Source organism: Cebidichthys violaceus, unplaced genomic scaffold (assembly GCF_023349555.1).
Source record: "Cebidichthys violaceus isolate CVI_PGR_0920_01 unplaced genomic scaffold, fCebVio1.0.p SCAF_17, whole genome shotgun sequence".
NCBI classification, from domain to species: domain Eukaryota; kingdom Metazoa; phylum Chordata; class Actinopteri; order Perciformes; family Stichaeidae; genus Cebidichthys; species Cebidichthys violaceus.
This window is the reverse complement of record NW_027176340.1, coordinates 11,011,721-11,037,437: the sequence shown is the minus strand read 5'-3', so window position 1 is coordinate 11,037,437 and position 25,717 is coordinate 11,011,721. Positions and strand designations below refer to the sequence as shown.

The window sequence follows — 25,717 nt, the reverse complement described above, 5'->3', positions numbered from 1 at the left end:
GGTTGAGTTACAAAAGCTGGATGGATGATGGCGAATCATGTAAAATTGCCGCGACACCAAGTCCATGTTATCCGATGAAACATCAAGCTTTTAGTAACTTTTAATCGTTAAGGTCTTTAGGTTGTTCTGACCAAATTCTAAGCTGATCGGATTATTTCCCTAGGAGGAGTTCGTAGTGCAGCACCTGGAAAAGGAAATAAAACCACAAGAAATTCATACAAAATTCAAATTGGCTGACTTCCGGTTGGGTTTAGAGCATGGACCCCTAAGACTTTTTTTAAGTCTACATGTGATACACCTGCTTACTTAATTTCATACATCTAGGTGAAACGTACTGCGAGGGCTGCATCATCGAAATATTGTAGGGGGCGCTATCGAGCCGAGTTGCCACTCTGAAGCATTAAAATCACATCAGATAACTACATTCAGGATTTTAAATGTGTGTGACAAGTTTGATTTTGTTTTGAGTATTTTTAGCCCCTCAAAAACACCTTTGTTTTTCATGGCGAGGAATGCATCGCCACGGCAACGGCATTTCACGAAACAACAACCTTTGAGTAACTTTTCATCACAAAGGTCTTTAGATTGTACTGACCAAATTTGAAGTCGATCTGATTAATTCCCTAGGAGGAGTTCGTTAAAGTAGAGCCCCTGGAAATGTCTAAAACGACACTAGAAATTCATACAAATTTCAAAATGGCTAACTTCCGGTTGGGTTTAGGGCATGGCCCCAAGAGACTTTTATTTAAGTCCACATGTGATACATGTGCCTACCAAATTTTGTTAATCTATGTGAAACGTACTGCGAGGGCTGCTTCGTCGAAATTTTGTAGGGGGCGCTATTGAGCCGATTTAACACTCTGATTGAATAAAATCATATTATAGAACTACATTTTGGCCTTGTGATCTGTGTGTCAAGTTTGCTTGTGTTTTGAGCTTTTTTAACCTCTCCAAATGACCATTGTTTTTCACGGCGAAGACTGCGTTACCACGGCAACGTCGTTCGACGAAACATCAAAAACTTAGAGAACTGGCATTATGAACTTCTTACATTTGTGTGGAACAAATTTGATGTTGATCTGATTTTCCAACTTAGAGAAACAAGCCAAAGTATAAAGACTTTAACTTACTGTTGCCAGTAGGTGGCGCTATGACTATGATTAAAAATTGGCTTGCAGATGTCTTCAGGCCTGGAGTTTAATCAAACATGTGAAATCTGGTAAAGATCTGATGATGCGGAGTCGAGTTACATCAGTTTATTCGTTCATGGCGAAGGATCGAAATTCGCAGAGCCGCCACGTCGCCATGCTTCGACAACTTCCTACAATTTTCACAATGAAGCATTATCAAGGTCTTAAGGCTTTTGTGACAAAATTTGAGAGGGATCCGATTAATCTGTGAGCAGTAGGGTGTCAAAGTACACAACCTATGACTTCCTGTTGCCACTAGGTGGCGCTATTACTATGATTCTAAATTGTCATATACATGTGTTCAGGGTCAGGATGTTATGACATATGAGAAATTTGGAGCAGATTAGGCAATGTACAGCCGAGTTACAACAACTTCCTGTTTCATGGCGAATGGTGTTTTTTTGCCGCCACGCCACGGACACATAGTTCGATAACTTTTTGATCTTTGAGTATCGTTTCACTGCCAAGGTCTCAAGAGCATACTGACCAAATCTGAAGGCAATCGGATTTAATCTCTAGGAGGAGTTCGTTAAAGTACGGCGCCTTGAAACGGTCCAAAAACGTCATAAAATTCAAAATGGCCGACTTCCTGTTTGGTTTAGGATATACCTCCTTTTGACTTTTTTGTACGTCCCATCACGTTCCACATACCTACCAAATTTCATACAGCTAGGTGAAACCCAAAGTTGGGGCTACTCTGTAGGGGGCGCTATCGAGCCAAAATGTCATGCCGCAGCTGGACACCCCAATAATACTGGAATTTTCACCACGATTGAATTTTGTGCCAAATTTCAAAAGATTCCCAGTATCCCAAGCACCTCCTTTTTGTGATGAAACTGGTACGATAATAATAATAATAATAACAATAATTAAAGCTGCAAGCAGCATTGATCGGGCCCTCGCAACGTCACACAAGTCGAGGGTACTGGCAGGACTCTGGTTGATGCGGCAATGCATTTCTGTGACCATCATACACTGCATGCACAAGTTAGATGATATTTCCTGCGTCGACCAGCAGCATAGCAAGACCATGTTGCCAGGTCTTAAGCCTCAAATGTTTTGAGTGTACCTCCGATACAATCATAAATGTAAGCCTGTTAAGATCATTAAGAAAATGAACGTGTGAATGTGCTTCAGTATTTGTAACATAACAGACTGTCAGGTTACTGGGATGGAGTTCAACTCCCTGCAGTGTCCTACTGATTGTATTTGGACTTACATGAAAGTTAACAGAACAGCAGTGTCATTTGTTTTTGCTTGAACACTTTAATTTGACACTGTTTTCATTTTAAGCTCTTCTGTAACTTTAGATTGTAGTGTGAAGCATTCATTGTAACATTTAACCTGATTCTCATGTAGAAGCTCTAGACAGATCATTTATACTAATGCCCACTGACATGGTTTGAAAAACACTGTTGATTAACTTTTGTTCTCCAAGCATCTTAGTTTGCACATATTTAGATCAGAGAAGTCTTTTTCTCATGGTGTGCCCACAAACCCTGTTTGGGCCGCTGTTATTATAGAATTCTGTTTACGTCCGTGGTTGCCAGTAGGTGGCGCTATGACTATGAGTTAATATTGGCATGCAGAAGTCCTAAAATCACGACAGCAATCAAGCATGTCAAGTTTGGGGCAGTTTTGACAAAGTAAGGTTGAGTTACAAAAGCTTGATGGATGATGGCGAATCATGTAAAATTGCCGCGACACCAAGTCCATGTTATCCGATGAAACATCAAGCTTTTAGTAACTTTTAATCGTTAAGGTCTTTAGGTTGTTCTGACCAAATTCTAAGCTGATCGGATTATTTCCCTAGGAGGAGTTCGTAGTGCAGCACCTGGAAAAGGAAATAAAACCACAAGAAATTCATACAAAATTCAAATTGGCTGACTTCCGGTTGGGTTTAGAGCATGGACCCCTAAGACTTGTTTTAAGTCTACATGTGATACACCTGCTTACTTAATTTCATACATCTAGGTGAAACGTACTGCGAGGGCTGCATCGTCGAAATATTGTAGGGGGCGCTATCGAGCCGAGTTGCCACTCTGAAGCATTAAAATCACATCAGATAACTACATTCAGGATTTTAAATGTGTGTGACAAGTTTGATTTTGTTTTGAGTATTTTTAGCCCCTCAAAAACACCTTTGTTTTTCATGGCGAGAAATGCATCGCCACGGCAACGGCATTTCACGAAACAACAAGCTTTGAGTAACTTTTAATCACAAAGGTCTTTAGATTGTTCTGACCAAATTCTAAGTTGATCTGATTAGTTCCCTGGGAGGAGTTCGTTAAAGTAGAGCGCCTGGAAATTGAAAAAACGACAGTAGAAATTCAGACTAAATTCAAAATGGCTGACTTCCGGTTGGGTTTAGGGCATGGCCCCAAGAGACTTTTATTTAAGTCCACATGTGATACATGTGCCTACCAAATTTTGTTAATCTATGTGAAACGTACTGCGAGGGCTGCTTCGTCGAAATTTTGTAGGGGGCGCTATTGAGCCGATTTAACACTCTGATTGAATAAAATCATATTATAGAACTACATTTTGGCCTTGTGATCTGTGTGTCAAGTTTGCTTGTGTTTTGAGCTTTTTTAACCTCTCCAAATGACCATCGTTTTTCACGGCGAAGACTGCGTTACCACGGCAACGGCGTTCGACGAAACATCAAAAGCTTAGAGAACTGGCATTATGAACTTCTTACATTTGTGTGGAACAAATTTGATGTTGATCTGATTTTCCAACTTAGAGAAACAAGCCAAAGTATAAAGACTTTAACTTACTGTTGCCAGTAGGTGGCGCTATGACTATGATTAAAAATTGGCTTGCAGATGTCTTCAGGCCTGGAGTTTAATCAAACATGTGAAATCTGGTAAAGATCTGATGATGCGGAGTCGAGTTACATCAGTTTATTCGTTCATGGCGAAGGATCGAAATTCGCAGAGCCGCCACGTCGCCATGCTTCGACAACTTCCTACAATTTTCACAATGAAGCATTATCAAGGTCTTAAGGCTTTTGTGACAAAATTTGAGAGGGATCCGATTAATCTGTGAGCAGTAGGGTGTCAAAGTACACAACCTATGACTTCCTGTTGCCACTAGGTGGCGCTATTACTATGATTCTAAATTGTCATATACATGTGTTCAGGGTCAGGATGTTATGACATATGAGAAATTTGGAGCAGATTAGGCAATGTACAGCCGAGTTACAACAACTTCCTGTTTCATGGCGAATGGTGTTTTTTTGCCGCCACGCCACGGACACATAGTTCGATAACTTTTTGATCTTTGAGTATCGTTTCACTGCCAAGGTCTCAAGAGCATACTGACCAAATCTGAAGGCAATCGGATTTAATCTCTAGGAGGAGTTCGTTAAAGTACGGCGCCTTGAAACGGTCCAAAAACGTCATAAAATTCAAAATGGCCGACTTCCTGTTTGGTTTAGGATATACCTCCTTTTGACTTTTTTGTACGTCCCATCACGTTCCACATACCTACCAAATTTCATACAGCTAGGTGAAACCCAAAGTTGGGGCTACTCTGTAGGGGGCGCTATCGAGCCAAAATGTCATGCCGCAGCTGGACACCCCAATAATACTGGAATTTTCACCACGATTGAATTTTGTGCCAAATTTCAAAAGATTCCCAGTATCCCAAGCACCTCCTTTTTGCGATGAAACTGGTACGATAATAATAATAATAAAAAACATTAGAATAACAATAGGTCCTCCGCTCCGACTACGTCGGTGTTCGGGCCCTATTAATAATAATAAAAAACATTAGAATAACAATAGGTCCTCCGCTCCGACTACGTCGGTGCTCGGGCCCTAATAATAATAATAATAATAATAATAAAAAACATTAGAATAACAATAGGTCCTCCGCTCCGACTACGTCGGTGCTCGGGCCCTAATAATAATAATTCTTTGAATTACAATAGGGCCTTCGCCCGACTTCGTCGGTGCTCGGGCCCTAATAATACCCCATAGAATTTCAATAGGGCCTTTGCTGGCCCGACGTTGTCGGTGGCTCGGGCCCTAATAAAACCCCTTAGAAACTCAATAGGGCCTTCGCTGGCCCGACGTTGTTGGTGGCTCGGGCCCTAATAAAAACTCTTAGAAACTCAATAGGGCCTTCACTGGCCCGACGTTGTCGGTGGCTCGGGCCCTAATAAAACCCCTTAGAAACTCAATAGGGCCTTCGCTGGCCCGACGTTGTCGGTGGCTCGGGCCCTAATAAAAATCTGTGTTACAGGGGTTAGGCTCTGGCTAGCTTGCCATTTAGGGCTTTGATGGACAAGGGGACAATGGAGTTCTTAAAGCGGTTGAGCCTGCACTGGGGACTCTGAAGCGTCTGCCTGAGGGAAGAAGCTGGTATTCAGGGTGGAGGACATGGGTGGGGTCTGAAATAATCTTCTGGGCCTGTCTGATGATAGTTTCATCAAAGACAGCCTGGAGTGTGGGATGCTGTCTGACTCTCATGATTTTCATGGCTCTTTGTGTTAGCCGGGTAATCTGGGCTTTCAGCTGTACACTGAGGTTGCCAAACCAGGCTGAGATGCCAAACCGCAGGATGCTCTCAACTATGGCATGGTAGAAGAGGAGCAACACTTTCTGGTTGACACCTAAGACCCTCAGCCTATGAAGGAAGTGTAGCCACTGTTGGACCCTAGTGCAGACATTTTCTACCTGAACACTCCATGTCAGTTTGTTGTCAATGTGTATGCCCAGGTATCTGTAAGAGTCAACCTGTGCTATGTTCTGGTCATGGATAACCACTGGTGAGTGGTCTCCAATGTATTTGGGGTCGAATACCATCTCCTCTGTTTCACTTTTACAATATGAAACTGACAGCAAGCAGCATCATTAACTGCACTGTGTTACACCATGCAGTTCAATAATACTTCCTCTTTCAGATATGTTAACACCATTGTCTGTCTAAAGCGGTTTCTTCTCATCACAAGGTCCTGGGTTTTAACGCCCGCCAGAGGAAAGCCTTCCTCAATGCCATCATGCGCTGGGGAATGCCTCCTCAGGACGCTTTCAACTCCCACTGGCTGGTTCGAGACCTGAGAGGGAAGAGTGAGCGGGAGTTCAGGTGAGGCCTCGAATATACTGAAACTGTGAAACTCCAAGTAGTGTTATTTGTTCAGCTTAAAATTCTCTTTTCACACAGCGCATTTTTTTAAGTCAAGGGCTGCCTGCCATCCAGTGGAGAGGTAGCTCTGGGCTATTTAATTCGCTCCTTACATTTAATTGGTTAGCCCAGGGCAAAGCTCCAGAACGCTCAGATCAAGTTTGCTAAGGTTGGACTTTCCAGTTTCAGGGTTACTTCATTTTAGAAAGCACCAGAGCCAAACATTACATAAATAGATATTCAAGTAAAAACAATTAGCCCTGAGTTGTGTTTGGTGTATTAAAGCACCTGTACTTAAATACTACTATCACTATACTACTGCTATTGATCCTATGATTACCATATTGAAAATACAAGCGCCGGTGCTACAACTGGTGCCTTTACTATTAAAGCTAGATTTATACATAGCTGTGTTAATGAGGGGTTAATAGTACTACTGCTATTAATTGTGTTTTTGCTATTATTGTTCAACTGCTATCACAAGTGCTTGGGCTTTATTTACTAAAACGTGCGTTGAAATGTTCTTACTTTACGCACAAAATAAGTGTGCATGCAAAATTACCTTTGGATTCATGACACGTGCACATGTTATGAAATCAAAATCATTCTAAATAGACACGATTTACTGGCTATTTGCAGTCAGCATACCCTCACGTCCCCATTTCTCTTGAAAAGCGAGAGATTTTAACAACTCAACAATGTCTACACATGCAATTTTATGGCAATAGATTGTGGTGGGAGTAGCATGATCATTATAGGCCAAGTCAATTAAAACATTTCAATATGGACATTCTTATGTACGCCATTGTAGGACTTGGACACTGTTATAGTAGAATATTTTAATTATGACACTATTTGATGAGGATGAATGTGCGTCAATTTGACAGTTATTTAAGACATTTGGCCAACCCATTAGTAAATTAACAATTTGAAACATTGTTGTTTGTTAAAGCCTTTTTTTAATGAATGCGGTATTAATATGCTTGTTAAAGGATGTGCATTTTCAATTTCTTAGACACCCTTCATCATTTGTGTGTTCACATGGGCTCAGGCAGTTCTAGATTTGTTTGCAAAGTAAGATTAAATTCCGTTAAGAATTGAATCACGGATTTGTGCGTAAAATGTTCCTAAGAACGGTTTAAGCACATATTTGTCTGTATGAACTGTTTGTGAATGAGGCCCACTATTACTACGACAATTAGTCTTAACACTGTGTTCCTGCTATTATTATGACTACTAGAACTACGTCTACTACTGTAATTTTTCCATGTTACTTACTACTAGTCATGACACCACTACTGCAATTACTTCTGCTACTATTACAGCTAAATGCTATTGTTCAATTACTGATAATCCTCATTCTAAAACTACTACTGCCTCTGCTACTTGTGTGTTAGTGTGCCATCATTGTATATCAAACATTTAAAAAACCCTACAACACATATACAAAATGAAAAAGAACCACTAGAAAAGCCTCCATACATTATCCTTTTATGTCCTTTAAAAATCTGCTACTAATAGTACAAGTGCTTCTCCTACTAGTGCCTTTTAGAATATGGTGTTAGTTCTCGTAACCACAGAGGAATCACTCTTGTCACATGTAGTGTAAAGTGTTTGTTTTTTTCTATCAGGGCCTATGTGTCTCTGTTCATGAGACATCTATGTGAACCGGGGGCAGACGGAGCAGAGACCTTTGCCGATGGAGTCCCACGTGAGGGACTGTCTCGTCAGCATGTTCTCACCAGGATCGGCGTCATGTCCCTTGTCAGGAAAAAGGTAAAGCAGTTATTCAACCGAATGTAGTGGAAATTAAAGTATTTCCTTGTGAGAGATCTAAAAACTATCTCAAGCCTTCTGTCTTTTAAGGATTTATTTCAGGATAAGATATAGAAAAATTATAAAAGAATAGTGAACAGATTAATTAACAGATTAATCTAACAGAGTCATAGATTACGATACAGCTGTATAGCAGAGAGCGTTCCTTCACCCATGGTAGAACAAAGGAAGACTCTGCCTTCTCCGTAAAGAAGGCCCTTCTTAAATGCTTGTCTGAGCGGAGTATCATCCTCCTCAGCAGAAACTATGTATCAATCAAAGTCCAGCTGTCCAGTTTCATGTGGCCTATGGATGTTTATATAAATCAGGTAACCATCTGTTCTCTATAAGGCCCTATCAAATGGAAGTTGCCCCCCTTTGTTCCCATGAGCCTGTTTATCCAAAGGCCAAAGTTCAAACTAGACAGAAAACACATGATCAACGAATCTAAGTAAGAAATAATCATTAGAAGTTACATGAAACCAATTTTCCCCCGACACCGAACACATCTTCAACACAGAATACAAAGTCGTCTGCTGGAGCACTGCGAGACTAGAGAAAGTAGGTCAAACTGTTCAGACAGAGGCAAATGCAGGCAAGAGGACATACACATGTTTTGGGGGGTACTTTTCGATGTGACTCATCGTAGAAATTTTGAGCTATGTAGCTTCTACATCTGGGTTAAGAAAACACAAATGGTTTCTGGAGTTTGAGCTTCAGCTTTACAAGTTTGTGTGTAAAGTCATAGTAATGTTTTTAGTAATTTATAGTTTCAAACTAGTGATTCATTAAGTCTGGTTGCACCATTAAAACTTCATAAATGTCTTGGCTAGTTAAGACTTTTGTAAATGTTTTAGGTAAATTGGTTGCTAGGAAACATTTGAAGCGCTGTCCAATCAAAAGCAGTCAACTATGTAAACAGGAAGTCACTGTAGCATCACAAACTGTAGCATAGTTTCTAAAAAGTAGCTTACGCTACAGTTTCAGGGGGTTAAGTGATATATTAAACCTACCTGCCAGATATGACTTCTTTTGTTAATATATGTAAAACACAGATAAATGTGTTTATAACACTAACTAAAACACATTTCAGAGTTAGCTAAAGGTAACATAAGCTAACCACTACTATTAGCTAGGATCAATTAGGCTAACTTTGCTAGCTTAATGTGATTTAGCTAGCCCAGGGGTCGGCAGACCTTGGCGCCGGAGCCGTATGCGGCTCTTCAGCCCCTCTGTTGCAGCTCCCTGAGTCTACATCCACACTAATGAAGAAAAAAAAAGTTTTAAAAAACAAAAACGATTTCAGAGATTGCAGAGCCTCACCTGTCATCATGACAAGGAAAAAACAAATAATGCTAAAATAAAATAAATATTAATATTTTTCTACAGATCTGTGCTATAAATGTAATTTCTGTATGATTCCAATCATTTCACGCATTTTTATAATCAACATCGCTGAATTAGCGCATGTCCTTTTCAAACAGAGGAGACACGTGAGGTGAGGCAGCGACAAGCTGTGCCTCACCTCAGATTGCGCAATCCCTCACAAACTGGGTTGAGCGCGTGCCTTTTGCTTTCTCATTGTTTGTCACCACTGTAATATTTGTAGACACTTATATTATATGTCCTTTCTTTACATAGAATATGTACTGTATTTCACGTCTGTGTAGAACATATTTAGTGTTGCTGATCTGACAGAAACCTCAGTGAAAAAGCACAGAGGGGAGGCAAACACTACTCTGCCTCAAAGAAGAGGGCGTGCGAGAGCCCACGGGTCGGGTTTATGCTTGTTCTGTCGTTGCTCTTCTTCTACACTTTTCTTTTTCTTATATTTTGCTTTGACCACAAAAATGTAAGATTCTATATCCAAGCTTAAAAATGTCTCAAAATTCAACGTCGGACAGGTAAAGTAAGCTTTTATGTTTTTGTTGTTCTCTTTATACATCCGTAGTTGTTACACACATTATCGCGGAATCTCACGATGTTCGCGGGTGGTGCCCGCGAGCGCTCCGCTTCTGAAACGCTCCCGGTGGGGCAGATCGCGGCGCACATGCTCCCGGTGGAAAAATTTGAATCTGAAAATATTAAATATATATGAAAGTGAAAAATGAAAAAAATAAATGTATTCAAAAAAATTCCAGAACTGAATCAAAATTATATTCAACCCAAAAAACTTTTCATCCACTTATTTTTATTTTGAATACATTGCTGTATTTTTCAATGTTCAAGACCATAACTTGAACTTTTAGGTTCAAATAATTTTTTCAAATGATCAAAACTTTTGACCTGGATTTAGCTCCATAGTGGGGCAGGTTGGTGGGGCAGGTTGCGGCGCACACCCTCCCGGTGGAATCAAATATGTACCTTACCTATGTGTGTGTAAATAATGCTGATATGAAAAACAACCAATAGTCAATGTGCAAGCTGGCAATTGACTGGTGATTTAAGCTACTCTATTGGGTTCATATATTTGTAAATCTGACTTATGTAGTGTCAGTGCCTCACCAGCAATGAACCTCACCACACGTCACTGTTTTAGAGATGATCTCCGTCCAGACTAAAACACCTGAAAATGAATATCACGTGACTATTCACGTACACTGGGCATGCGGGTGGGGCCGGTGTAAACAGGAAGTAGATTGGTTGCTCAAAGCCGCTAACTCACGTGTCACTGAAAATATTTTTTTAAAATATTTTGTCAAAATATGCGTCACATCCTATTACATCGCTGTCAAGCGCCTTCCTCTGCAGGTGGCTAATCATGATTTGTAAACTATCAATGGATATATCCAAAAAAAGAAAAGTCATCGAGGAAAATAGAGAGATTAATTCTGCGTGGTATTCATTTGCTTTCAGATTTGTTGTCTGGTGCCATAAAAATAGTAGAAATATGGACCCTACAGGAGTCGAACCTCTGATCATGACCGACCCAAAATGATTAAGTGTTACCTGAACTACCACTGAGCTAAGGAGCGTAAACAATGTTGATTTATTCATCGTGCAAAATTCACATTAGTAAATGCTTCACAAGAATAAAATCATTATTTGAGCAGATTACGTATATGATATAGTAACCTTGCAAAATAGTAATATATCCACAATATAGTCTACTGACTGCCTTTTCTTCTTGCATCATTTAGACCCACCGAAATCAAATACGTAATTGCATAGGCAGCATGTCCCTATGGTGAGCTACATGCACTAACGGTGTGATAGAAGGATGCACAGTTCATGATGATGAGTGGTGATACTGTGTGATATATTGAATTTTCCACGATGAAAGAATCAACATTGTCTTTGCTCCTTAGCTCAGTGGTAGTTCAGGTGACACTGAATAATTTTGGGTCGGTCATGATCAGAGGTTCGACTCCTGTAGGGTTCATATTTCTACTATTTTTATGTCACCAGACAACAAATCGTATTTTCGTAATGAAGATGGATAATTGGTCGTGGTAATGCTGTCGAAATCCTAAATGTATGCTCCAACCAGCCTCTCCATTGTAATGTTTCAACAGACACTAACCCCTGCGTGTAGTTATTAAATGTCGGACCCTCATAGTAACACAACAAGAGTTAACAGTAATGTCAGATGTGGATGAATGTGTGCTGCACAGTGTAGAGTATCGTTAACATAACATGAATGTCCGTAGTCTTTAATATAAAACATAAGCAATGTGAGATAGCCTACAGAAGTTGAATCACAAGTTAATCTGGGTGGATCACAGTTTCCCACAGCTGACAGTCATCTGTACGCGGTGTTTGAGCTCAGTATGTTTAACTCACAGGCTGTATGAATGCACGGACAGGTCTATCGGTCTCAGATCGACTCCACATAAGATTAATAACAATGTATGATACAAATATAAGACGGACAACAGAGCGTTTCTTAAAGGATTTATTGACGTAAGTATTTTGAACAGGCATCGACACCTACCACCAACTTTGTCATTCACTCTGGTCCTCGTTATGTGTCCTCGGTATCTCAACCGCAGCCTCATGAACGAGTAGTAGATTTTCCAGCAAACTGTTCTGTTTATATTTTTTCAAAAGATACCGTAGACACTATGTGAAAGAGAGAGGAGAGGGGATCGACATGTTTATTTCTTGTTTATTCAACGTGGGTCCTGAAAGGCCATTCCTACGACACATCTGCTTCACGCAGTCGAACATAAACCAGTTAATCCAAAAACCACTTAATCTCGCACACCAGTTTACCTGTATGCTTGATATGTGCAACAAATTTAATGTTAAAAGACACTTCCAGAACAAGCACACAGCATTTGCTGAAAAGTATCACACTGCAGATGAGCAAAAAAGAGCGATTTCTCAACTGCTGCAGCAAACTCTCTTCTTCATAAGAGTTTGATATTGTTATAACAGGTAAAATAGCAATAAAATGTCAAGAATTGTCTTTATTCTTGTTCTATATTTTCATAAATACAACAAACTATAGTTTTTGTATATACAATATAACTATATCTAAAACACTTTATAAGCTGTAATATCAAATAGCTTTTGCGGCTCCAGACAAAATTTATTTGGTGGAAAATAGGGCAAAATAGCTCTTTGGATATAAAGGTTGCCAATCCCTGATCTAGTCGTTAAGTCTCATATTACTGGCATAATGTTTTTTTGTATTTTGTATTTTTGATAGATATTATTTAAAATCTTCCCGGTTTCCATCATTCATGATCAAATGTCAGGTCGGATATGTTGATCATGGACTGTAGTTTCTCTCTAAATGGGTCATACCTCAAGTGAGCATGCTAATGTTAGCTTTGCAAGCTTCTTAAGTTAGCTACAGTTACTGGTAACAACTTATCTCTTAATAAGGACTAACGTTAGTTTTTTGTGGTGCATTCCGTTTTGAAATGTATAGTTTATTGTATTTTGAGCTTTCATTTGCATTGATTACATTATAGTGACATTAGTCTTTGTGTCTACCTGCTCAGCGACTGTTGATGAAATTAGTTAGCTAAATCTGGTACAATACATCTCTTCTTATATTAATATGAGATTAATGTTTTTAATTAGCATTTATTGCCCATGGTCTGTGACAAATTTGCTTAAAAAATAAAAACAACATTTATATTACAACTGGGCTCAGTTTGAAGAGTTGGTGCAACCGGATACAGACAAATTAAAACAAAACTGCTGGTTCAGTATGCCTTTACAGTGGAGTTCTTCCTCATCCCTTATTTGAGGAAAGTAAGCCATCTCATGTAAGAGTAGGATTTTTTATTTAATCACAGTTGAACCAATTTATTTTTTTTGTAGGTGCAAGAGTTTGAGCATGTCAATGGCAAGCTGAGTTCCCCAGATCTGATTCCCATCGGCATGGAGCTGAAGAAACTGACTGAGAGTTTATCTTCTGACCCCAACACCCCTGTGCCAGCCAGCCCTGTTGCTACACAGCCAGGCACACCCGTCCCACCAGGTCAGAACTAAGTGTTGGTGCTGATCATGTTTTCTTTTTATCCGACTGTAAGGTGAACTTCATGTTTAGAACAAGTTTTGGCTGAAAAAAAGAAGTTTGAGTTGTTGTTTTTTTCTGGAATGTAGAGAAGACAGAGTTTCTCTTGGGTACCACTGAAGACAAGGAGACCACAGAGCAAGATAGCAAGAAACTGTCAGAACAGGAAGTGAGTTCTTTTGTTCTTACACTATCCATCAATGTCATTCTGTTGCCCTTTATTGTCTTATCCACCCTCTCATGATTCATCACACTTTAACAACACTCATCTTAGCATCCTCAGAAGACGCTTCTGTCCAACTTAGACACCTTTTAACTTGTCTCTCTGCCCTCTACCAACTTTGCTCTTTCTCTTCCTGTTGCCCTGACTGTTTTTACCTCGGCAGTCTTCCAGTGCAGAGCCAGCATCCGTACCTGAGAAGGCATCAGACAGTGAAGAGAGCAAGGCCAGCTCAGAGGAGAAGACAGCAGATGAGAGGGACAAAACCGAGTCACCCTCTGCAAAGGCCGAGCCATCAGCCAACTCAAAAGAGTCCGCTTTGAAGCAGACAGAACTATCATCCAGTCAAACATCAGCTAAAAGTCAGTGGTTCATAATGATGTATTGCAATTTTATTTTATTTAACTTTTTTGAATTTCTTAATGTACTTTCTTTAATTTAGTTTTTTTGTTATCCACAGCGGAGCCCCTCAAAGAAACAGAGAAGTCCTCAGAAAAAGGAGATACCGAATCTTCTCTGGCAAAAACTGAAGACAAGGAAAATAAACCAGGTATACATGCTATGAATCCTTGATTTAAACATGTACAATGACTAATTTTTTTGTTAAGCAAAAGAATCTGAAGTCGTAGTCCCATTTTGTAGATTTTTCTTTTAAGAGATCGCTCTGTCATTTATGGAGCTCTTGCAGATGATTTGAAGAGTGAAGACGTATTAGAGGGTCGATTGAATGGAGACAAAGACACTTTGGACGAGATGGATGAGAGCAGGAAGGAGGACAAAAATGGATACAAAGCCAAGTTCATGTTTAATATCGCTGATGGAGGTTTTACAGGTAAGACTGAGTCTGACTTTGTTTTTTTGTCATTGACCAAAACAGTGTGACCTTCAGCAACAGAAGGGGAGGAATGAAACAGAGCTGTTGAGACTATTGTCTAAAGTAACAGCAGAGACAAAACTGTTGTGGTGTTATTTAGAGAGACAAATGAACATGCGGTGAATAATGCAACAACTGCCAGGAAAAATATGATGGCAGTCATGCTGATTTTACTGGTAAATAAATGGATCTAAAACCCTCCATTTAAATCAAACTGTTTTGAATGTCAAAGGCTCACAAAGTCTCTCCCTAAAAATGAGTTTACAGCTATCTGTCTTTGCTTGTGACACTGTGGAACTCACTCACGTCTGCATGTTGTGTTTGGGTATTTACCTCCCTGTTTAACTTTGTGCTCCAGTGTCTCTCTACAGGTTGTTTGTCTCAGGTGCCACAATGAAACAGCTGTGTTTTGTCATGAATCTTGTTTGTGTTGTTAATGTGTTCTTGCTTCTCTTTATGTGCTGGAAACATCTTGAATGTTACTTTTTTTGTTGTTGTTAACAACTCTTTGTCTTCATCCTTTTTTTTTTGCCGGCAGAGTTGCATACCCTCTGGCAAACTGAAGAGCGAGCGGCACTGTCTTCTGGAAAGATGCACGACATCTGGCACCGTCGCCACGATTACTGGCTTTTAGCTGGCATCGTAACGTATCCTTTTCCAGATGTAGGAGCGAGAAGCTCAGCATCTGGCAAAGTAATGTAATTACTTACAAAGGTGGGACCTGCAGGCAAAACACTCATATTTACAAACTGTGAGGAGCGACATGAAAATCATTCTTTTTGTTATTTGAGGAATTTTACAAGGCTCTGTGCTGCCATTTGTTTCCCTTGACCTTGAATCCATCTCAGACACGGCTATGCTCGTTGGCAAGACATTCAGAATGACCCACGTTACGCTATTCTGAATGAGCCTTTCAAGACGGAGATACATAAGGGCAACTACCTAGAGATGAAGAACAAGTTCCTGGCTCGGCGCTTCAAGGTAATCCTGAGTCTTCATAATTAAAAATAACTACTGAAGGCTGAAATAATTCAAGGATTAAAGGATTTGTTGTATCTAAATGCAAATTGAAACACTGTCTCTCAAATTGTATCACCTTCTGCCTGAGTCCTCTGCCTCACACTCTGCCCTCCCTCCCTCTCTCTGTAGCTGTTGGAGCAGGCTCTGGTGATTGAGGAGCAGTTGAGGCGGGCGGCGTACCTGAATATGACCCAGGACCCCAGTCACCCGGCCATGGCCCTCAACACTCGCTTCGCTGAGGTGGAATGTCTGGCAGAGTCCCACCAGCACCTGTCCAAGGAGTCCCTGGCCGGGAACAAGCCTGCCAACGCCGTGCTGCACAAAGGTCTGTGGTCCGGTTTCAAAAATAGCAACAGTCATAATTATCACAATTTCTGCCTCACCTGCCAAAGGCTGGTGCTCTGGGAAAAACAATCCTACACCAATGATATTTACAGGGCAAAATTACTAACATAAATATTTCACAAGAACTCTGTCATTGCTGACGGATGCATGAAACATTCATTAAAGAGGCAAGGCCACATTTTATTTTAGTCCTAAAATCCTCTTATAATTATTCAAATTGCACTGCTATTGTATTCAGAAAACATAATTCATTAAAAACGTAATATTTTTTTCTGTTGGTGTCTTTTCATATTTTTAACTGGGAAAAAAACAATACAGTACAGTAATTGCTGTAGAACTGTCAATTATTAAGTCTTCTTTTGTAACTGAATTATTAAAGTCGTATTTATTAAAACAAGTAAAAAAAAAACCTGCTAGTGTACGGAGACTATTTGAAACTATTTGTTTTTAATGCAAATCAACCTGAGGCGAGAATTTTATTTTATATTTTTTTATCCTCAAAGCCTTTACACACCGGGGGCATTTTTTGTGTTTGCAATTATTTGGCTCATCAATATATTTTTTGAAACTGTTATTTTTGTCATGTACTTTCACACAGAGCGTGAATATGAAGATGATATTTCTTTCCAGAACAAAGTTGATTTTTCAGAGCTTTTGCACCACAATAAAGGCACCAACCAATGAAGTTGTGCTGAAGTTGTGATTTGCGCTTATATATTTATGAAACAACACAGAGGCTCTGTAGTCCGAACCAAAACGGCAAACTTTATTACTCCTTTCAACATTGACCAAGTCAGTGCAGACTAGGGCCAAATCCCAATGTCCTCCCTAAACCCTAAGCCCTGAACCCTCAAGGACTTAATTGACGTCATCTGGTAAGTGGTTAAGTGTGAGAGGCTGCAAGGGCTCAAAATGGTATAAATATGAATGGGACAGCAATTTGCTGCAACATATCATGTTACCATGAAAACGACAAAAAATAAGATGTATTATTGTGTGTATTTATTTTATACTTTGTACTCCCTGATTTGAACGTCTTCAGGCTCTTTCCTCACAAGATGAGGTCATTTCATATAATCTATTTACTTGTTTTTGTCAAAACATCTTCGATGACAAAATCAAATATTTGATGGATAAATAAATAAATATCCTCTGATTTCAAGTTTATTTTTTGTTCCATATTTAACCCTTAATGTTTCTGTGTAAATATAATAAGACAGGCTGAACACACATGAGCCGTCCTCTTTGTTTACCTTTTTTTTTTAACGTCTCCATGGTTACCCCGTGTTTAACGTCACGTTGCTATGACTTGTGGGTAATTCCCTTAGGCTAAGTCAGCATACCATGCTGACTTACGGAAAGGGTTCATAAAGGGCTAAAAATGTCTGCCAGAGAGCTCTCAAACACTTGAGGATTTGACAGAGGGACATCCCTAAACCCTCACAGACTTCGCGGGAGCACACCTCAAAGTCTGTGAGTCCGTAAGGGGGAACATTGGGATTTGGCCTAGGGGTACATCCCAAGTCTCTTAATTGCATCCCTGTTTCCCTCCCTTGCATCTCTCCATGCATCCCTGGTGGGAGGGACTAAGATGCAAGGAAACCATGTGAGGAGAGAGGAAACAAGGAGTTATGTTTTAAGACATATGAGACGTCCTTCCTTCAGTTGCGTCACGTGAAGCGACATCTGTTTCTGATGACGGAGGATCAGCTGTCAGTCGGCTTTAACAGCTGGAGAGACTTTTGATAGTTTGTGTCTGCACACAAGATCACTGTACTTAATAATAGTAACTCATAATACTAAAAACTAATAACGATGCACAGTAATCATCACTGTAGAGGTGTTTTCTCTCTGTAGCCTGTTACCTCCTTTACAAACTGTGTTCTGTATCCTGTAAGCGCAGGATTGATTTCTACCAGCGGAATGCGTTTGACTTATTTATGAATTATTTGCATCTGTACGTTTTGAAATTGTGATTGTGACGTCATTATTAAACAACCCAGAATATGATTATGGTTTCTCTTGAATACTGGAATTAATTTATTAGGCTCAATGTTTCAGGTTAAACTTAAATTATATAACTCATCAAACCAGACACTCAGGAATGATCAGCCTCACGTGACTGATTGAAATGATAATAAATGATCTAAAAAGCTCTCTCTGACTTTAATTGTTTCCATAATAAAAGTTATTGAGGGAAATATCAGATCATGAAAAGACAAATCTTTCCAATAAATGAAGAAAGTTGTTTGTGGTCTTTTTGTTGTTCAGTCTACAATGAACACTTATTTAAACCAGATGGTGAATCAGAAAACTAATCAAATATAAAGCTTGAGTTTAATCTGTGATCTGTCTTCACTCTGGTATGAAACTCCAGTCAGTCAGTCCGATCAGCTGCAGCGTCCAATCACATAATGAACAATGAGGGGGCGTGTCGGCTGTTGAAACACTTCCTGGAAGCCTGTTCTCGTGCGTCCTCGCTCATGGCTCCTCAGAGATCTCTCCTCCATCCTCCATCCTCGCTCCTCCGAGCTAAATAAGAGCTTTGGGACGGCCGTCAATATGGCGGCGCAGAACAACTTCCGGTTCAAGTGAGGATCGAGGAGCGAGGAAATGACAATTAAGAGACTTGGGATGTACCCCTTAGCCACACCTTCTGTTCTTACCTTTCACAATAATAACCATAGACATCTAATATTTAAAGGTGAGTATTTCACATTTCCCCCTTGTTTCAAGATACAGAGGAATTAAAACAACATGATTTCAATTGAAATTTTTTCTATCCAGACAGTAAAAGATCCTGTTTGACACAGTGGCTTCATATTGTGTTAATTTGACTCACCGTCAAAACATGTTTACATCGATTAGTAGGAGGAAAGTTTGGGAAGAGGCCAAGGCCAAAGACTGTATAAAACGGAGGCGTTAAAGTGTTTGAAGATGTTGTTGTCTGTGACCCTTATTGATTTATCTGTTAGTGAAACATTTTATGGCATTTAGTTCTTGGCAGCTGCTAATTTCAGGCTCTGGATCACACCATTAATTTACTTTTTTTTAACGATTTGAGGTTATTTACACTTTGTTAATTGAATTTAAAAAATATTTTTTTTTTCATGCAGTTGCCCTTTGGTTTCTCTCATTGATCTTTTCCTCACTGAATGATACCACATGTGCAGGGCTCTTTAAATGAGTGTTAACAAGTAAAACCATTTCTGATGGTGTGTGTGTGTGTGTGTGTGTGTGTGTGTGTGTGTGTGTGTGTGTGCTTTTGTGATCTTGCAGTGCTGAACCAGCTGGAGGAGCTTCTGAGTGACATGAAAGCCGACGTGACGCGGCTGCCCAACATGCTGTCCAGGATCCCACCGGTGTCGGCCCGTCTGCAGATGTCCGAGAGGAGCATTCTGAGCCGCCTCACCAGCCGAGGGAGCGAGCCTCCACCACAGCAGGTGAGACAGGACACGGGGGTCGAGAAGGTCAGGGTGGCTTCAGAAATCGAAAATCAAATCAAATACATGCCAGTCTTTTGCTTGTAGCTATCTGAATCTGTGTTTTAAGAGTGACAATTTTGGCATTATAAGATAGGAATAACATGTTGTCTCGCTGTGATTTTTTTTTTTTTCGAGTTGCTGTGCCAACCATTGTCGTAACCAGGGAAACAGTCGGCAATCTGTGACTTGCTCTTTGTTTTTTTTATTTACTTACTTCAGTACCGTAGGAAGAAAACTTGACAAATGTTGAATGGAAGGATTAAAACCAGCTCTGCCACTGTAATCCAAGATTCTTCTCTTGCTACTGTTGTTATTATGTAAAGGATTAATGTGAAGTTGTAACACGCCGTGGCATAACTCATGTTTGATTCTCAGCCTTTTAGCCAGGGGGGGTTTGGCTGCTCCCAGATGTACAGCAGCAGCTTCGGTGGAGGATTCAGAGGACCGGGTGGTCAGCCCATGGTCAACTACAGTCAGATGCCTCTGGGACCCTACGTCAGCGGTGAGCATCCACATTTACAGTAGAATCTTTGTAAAACAGGTGCGACTTGAGGTTGTTGTGCAACTTAAATGATAATATTTGCTTAGTCAAATTAAGCTGTCAGCTGATTTAAATTAATTGTTTTGACAGACTAGACTCTAGACATTTTTTTCTAACATTTCCACAAGTTGCACACAATTGATAGTTAAGAATTTTGCTAAATGGAATTTTTGTGAGGTGCAATGAAATTAAAGGATCATTCCGTTTTATTACAACTCAACTTATCGTCATGTTTTGATCTTTCCTAATTGCAAAACAAATCTGGCACCATCTAAAACACAGTTATCATATTGGTGCCGCGCTCACAAAGAAGCCAGATAGGTCGAGAAACACGAGCATTCAGACATGTCTTGAACAAACCCCCCTGGTGAGCCAAACTTATTTGAGTAATAACTCCACTGCCTTTGTTTTCTCTTCCAAACTGTCCTATCTATCACAGCTAACAGACCGACGTCCTTATTCAACTTTGACCTATCTTACTTACCTTAGTTGCATACACAATGAGGGTTTGCAGACGTTTTTGGGTATGCTCACTTTCAGTTTTGTTTTCTAATAAGATTCTGAAGTTGATGTGCTTGTTCTGTTTGAAAAATCCATCTGAATCAAAACATTCTATATGTCATAATTGTCACTGCAATATGTTAAGAAAAGTAACCGTTTGTTAAGTTGAACTGAACCACTCAGATATAAAACCTCTCTTCTCTTCAGTGTCCTCTAACGGCCCTCCACCCCCAACAAGCCATCTGGACAAGAAGTCACTTGACTCCTTGAGAGACGTGGCTACGCCTGACCTCAAGTCAGGCAAACCTAGTGATGTCATCTGTATTGAGGACTAGGCCGGCTCTGTGAAACTCACCTGAGGTTAGAAACTCCCAGTGCTGGAATCTGCGGGGATGACAGCCGCCCATCTCTTCCACCACATCCTCCTCTTTCTCCTGCTCCCTCCTGACTTCAAGTCAAACTTTTTTTGATTAATGCAGATGTATCTATCTTAACAATTGCACTTTTATCTTTCGAGGATCCCATAGAAGTATTTCAGTAGATATTTGCTTTTTTTTGTTAACCTGTGCCGGAGAGCTGGAGGATTTAGGATGGGGAAAATGAAGCAGCTTTTACCTGAAAGAGGATTTTTTTTTTTTCAGTCTCGCACTACGAGGCGAAATTCGAGCGAGCTCTTGATTGGGGCTCATTCTAATCTTGGAAGGTGTGTTTTGTTCGCGCACTGCCTCAACTTTTTCATTCTGCGTGCGCCCCCCCGATGCTTTTATCATTCTGCCTATTCACTGTACACTGTGACTGTGCCCCACTGGAGCTGATTCCCTGTGAGGAGGAGTGGAGTTAAGGATGCCTTCAGTCATGGTTTGATGGGAGTTTTTCCGAGGACCAATATTGTTACTTTAAATTAATATTTGTTTTGTCATTCATGTAGTAACCAGTGGATTTAAATATTGATTTGAAAGCATCAAAAACTAGTATCATGTATGCAGTAGCTGGACACAGTCTGTCTGAATCCTCTAAAGACTGCCACCCGCTGGTCATTTGGAGAAAGTAATCTCCAGAAAAACCTGCAGCTCCAGTAACCTGCGAGGGGGGTTGGCTTCTTGTACTGTATATACTCAGAGACTGCTGTTTATTTTACCTCACATAGGTCGAACCATAGTGAAAATACGTAAACATACGTGGAGTAAATCGGGAAGCCTGGCTTGCCGTCGCACAGGAAGATCGAGCAGAGACGAAAGAGCTGCGGGAGTCGCAAAAATTATTATTAAAATGCATTTCAGAGAAGTATTTCTGTGTATGGTACAATATTTGTGATTGTTATTATATTTGAATGTTAGTAGTGGCTTTAGAGCTTAACCCTGGGGGCCGTGACCAGTGGGACTGCACTATAAAGAGGAGCTCACCTGGTCCACATCCACACGCAGGGCTTTAATGCTCAGGCCTAAGAGTCCTGAGTGGAGAGTGGCTGTTTTCCTTCTCTTACTTACATCCCAGGGACTTTCCCTTTTTCCCCTTTCATTGTTAGAACTGAATAAGAACATATGTGCTTATGGCGCGATGTCACTTTAAGTCTAGTAGCTTTTGTTTGCTTCTCTTTACGTTAAGGTAAAACTTAAGATGTATCTGGTCACTTGGTGCCATTAGAGAAGATTAAAGGAGATGATCCAGTATGATTTGTGTATTTAACTCCACACCTGCGGGAATGTCAGAGGACCGATGTTGCACAGCATTAATTCTTTAGACAACGTCTTCACGTCCTGTCTCCTCATGTTGTGTTCGGGCTCTTTTGAGAGTGTGTGTTGCTGCCTATTGCTTTAGCTGGGGTGAAGACACTTTAGCATGGCATAGCCACATACTGTATCTTGTCCATTCCATCTACTAATGTTATGTGCTGAAGTGGCGGTCCACCATGTAAAACAATATTTTATAAATTGAAGCTTACTATATTTCCTTTTTTTATGAAGGCATCGATCGAATGTTTGGACTCAAAGTGCAAATTGTTATTGACCATATTTATCTTTTTTCCCAAAGACGAGTGGCATTACCTGTTTGTATTGTTATAGCCATTGACAGCACTTATTTGACTTTGTTGGAATGACGCTTCTGATTGGATTAATCTAAAGTGAAGAGGTGGTGTTTTACAGAGTTGCTGAGCGTATTTTCTTACTCTCCTTTTGCAAACTTCAAATGGTTGTCCCGAGGTGCTCTCTTTCTGCAAAACCCTTCTCTCCCCTCTCACATCATTTCTCAGACAACATGCTTTAACTTGGAATATTATCTGACTGATTTTTTAAAAGCAACCATGAAATGAACCTTGAAGTGCATCACATGAGTTTCTTTTCACGCTCTTCTCCGTTAGTGTTTATCAGTGTGTTTCTGTTCATGCCATCGATTACTTGACCATGACATGTATTAGGTTGCTTGACAGTTGACAGATAGAACCTCAGAAACATGTAAATACTTGAAAGACTTTTTTTTTTTAAGTCCATCTCGTACAGATTTATGTATCAAACTGGAAAAAAAGAAGAAGATGAATGTCTGCTGGATGGTGTTGCCGTAGAACTGCAGAGTGCACCGTACGTGCTCATTAATCAAAACCATGTCCTTTTTCCCTCTGGAGTGACGACGTCGAGAACACAGTGCTCCAATGAAATGCAATCAAACTGAAGTCGGTATGAATGTAATGTCTGTTAGAAAAAAAAAGGCATCAGTCTAATATTATAAATATGTTAACAATGTATGTACATGCTTATTAACATGGCTTCAAAAGCGACCAAAAGACCCTGACAAAAGGCACCATTGTTGCAGCGAATGCACAGCATGTGAAGCGTTTGACGTGACGGTTCACTTTTGGGGAGGCGGTAGTGTATCTAGCATTTACAGACAATGAGCTCCAAGCAGTGTTAATGGTTCTGATATTTGTGCTGTATAGCATTTGAATGAAAAAAAAAAGTGAATTGTCATCTTTTTATTTGTATTCTGTGTATTTGTTCAACGTGTTTTAATAAATCTTCTGGACAACAGTAACACTGCGTGATAGTCTCCTCAGAACGAATGAAGATGCGTGCATGTGAATAATTGAGCTGCAGTCGAGGATTTACCTTGTTACCGCGTAACCTTGTCACAAACTGCATGAGCCAGCAGTGGTGTAAATGTGATTAGAGGCTGAAATAGAATCACTGGTGTAATTAGGGACACAAATAGCAAACAGAAGCCATTCACAGAGCAGACTACAAAGAAGACAAAGAAAGACAAAAAAATAAATAGTGGCATAATCAGATTTGAGAACTCAATCTCAAACCTGATTATGCCACCTCAACGCAAACTCACCTCTTGTTTCAGATATGTAATGTTAGCCTACACAATCTGTGCTCCAGGTTTTATGTTCTGCTGTCCCTGATGTACATTGTTTTAAATGAGCTCGATGTATATTTACATATTTTTGTTCATGACTTTATTATGTTTTATTTTCAAGTCTTTGTTTTGTCTCCGAGACATACTTTCCCCCTAGGCACAGTAAAGTAAAAAATTGATGATCGGAGGTAGCTGCTGTGTAGCTAAATAATTGACCCAATGAGAAATGAACAGGCAACAATAATAAGATGAAATACAAGTACTTTGGCCAACGTCTGACCCAAAGTAATAAACCAAACTCAAACTAAAAGGGTAGTTAAATAAACGTTTGTTTTTTTTCAAACCCCAGCATCTTTTAGTTGATACTTTCTCTGCCTTAATTACTAGTTTTGCATCAGTAAAACTTGCAATTTCAGATCCTGTTTAAATGTTTATTTTGAAGTTGGATACCAGAGTGTTTGTTTAATGTTTATTAGTATAGCGTAGGCTCATTTACAGACTTATAAAGCTACATATTAACACAACCGGTTTCCATAGTTAACAAACTGATGATGGCTTGAAGTTTGTGCTGCTTCTACATTTATTCATTCATTATACTCAGACTTAAATACCATGTTCTCAGAGTTCTCATTAATTATTATCCAAACAACAGAATACAATACATGATACGATTATATAATATAATACTTTATGTGGCATAATGTGTGTATGTGTTGAATGAATGAAGAATGAACACAGGCACTGAATTCTCTTTGATGTTATAATATTGTGCTATGTGTTATGGTTTTGTGTTTTCATGACTTGTGGGGACGTACATCTGTTTACACAGTTACATTCTGGGGACTCACCTTCCTCATGGGGACAAAGTGCATGTTGTTAAAAAAGGGTCTCAACTCTCTCTTAGACAAAGGAAGGCTGCATGTCTCCTACTGCTGCATCTTTTGTCAGCAGAGCAGGGCCAAAAATTAGCTGGTCCAAGTTAAAATCAAATCAAAAGATATTTAAACAGAAGCTATACAATTACAAACTGAAGTACACTATCGATAGAATATGTTCCACGGATCAGAGTTAACGCGCCCCCATCAAACAGGCCAGCTGCCTGATTTTCTGCAAGATGGCCAGCGACGAGAACTGAAGAGAAATCCTCGGTAACAATGTCTTATACTTTAAAGTCCCCGCCTGAAAGTTAAAAGTCCATTATCAGCTTTGTGATTGGCTGAAATCCAATACGCTTCCCCTTGGCCTATGGCCCATTGTCCTGTGGTCATCTTCCTTTGACCAGCAGGTACCCTACCCCGCTGGCTCACACCTTTTCACATCCCTGAAGTCGGCCTCTTCAAACTTATCTCCATATGGTCGCTTACGAATCTGAAAAGCCTATTTCAAAAGGTCCCTGTCTCTCCCTCGCGGCTCAACACTATACCTTAATATATTCAATGGTTATGCTTTTATGGTTTAACACTTCTACAATTAAACATGTTATGACATTTTATATAATAATACCTTTGGCTTAAAACTTATAAATAAACATCGACAAAAGATATCCACCACTAGGGGTGTTATTAAACATACTAGGAATGCTTTCTAAACTTAAATTCTTCACAATGTCCCCACAATATAAATCATTACAGTTTGGGTGAAGACTTGATTTAAGGTTAGGGTCTGGTTAGGTTTAGGTTAAGTTTAGGGTAAGGGTTAGGATTAGGTTGGTAGTGGTTATGGTGAGGTTATGTCTTCAGGAAGTAGGTCAATGTAATGTCCCCATA

At 39.9% G+C, this 25,717-nt stretch overlaps 1 protein-coding gene across 6 annotated transcripts in view; it reads left to right on the top strand.

Moving 5' to 3' along the window:
- Nucleotides 1–23,624, top strand: part of chd5 (chromodomain helicase DNA binding protein 5) — a 69,776-nt gene extending 46,152 nt beyond the window's left edge. For 2 of the 6 annotated variants that reach the window (XM_068712580.1, XM_068712577.1), the window contains exons 28-40: nt 6,151–6,284; nt 7,955–8,099; nt 13,416–13,575; nt 13,701–13,780; nt 13,998–14,193; nt 14,274–14,381; nt 14,511–14,663; nt 15,244–15,352; nt 15,554–15,686; nt 15,855–16,050; nt 19,350–19,513; nt 19,931–20,057; nt 20,805–23,624. In XM_068712580.1, the coding sequence (XP_068568681.1) occupies nt 6,151–6,284; nt 7,955–8,099; nt 13,416–13,575; nt 13,701–13,780; nt 13,998–14,193; nt 14,274–14,381; nt 14,511–14,663; nt 15,244–15,352; nt 15,554–15,686; nt 15,855–16,050; nt 19,350–19,513; nt 19,931–20,057; nt 20,805–20,932 (1,833 nt within the window). In that variant the 3' untranslated portion in view covers nt 20,933–23,624. Of the gene's footprint in view, nt 1–6,150; nt 6,285–7,954; nt 8,100–13,415; nt 13,576–13,700; nt 13,781–13,997; nt 14,194–14,273; nt 14,382–14,510; nt 14,664–15,243; nt 15,353–15,553; nt 15,687–15,854; nt 16,051–19,349; nt 19,514–19,930; nt 20,058–20,535; nt 20,621–20,804 lie in introns of all 6 variants that reach the window. The other 4 variants (XM_068712582.1, XM_068712578.1, XM_068712581.1 and 1 more) reach the window with 4 other exon arrangements.
- The last annotated feature ends 2,093 nt before the right edge of the window (nt 23,625–25,717 follow it).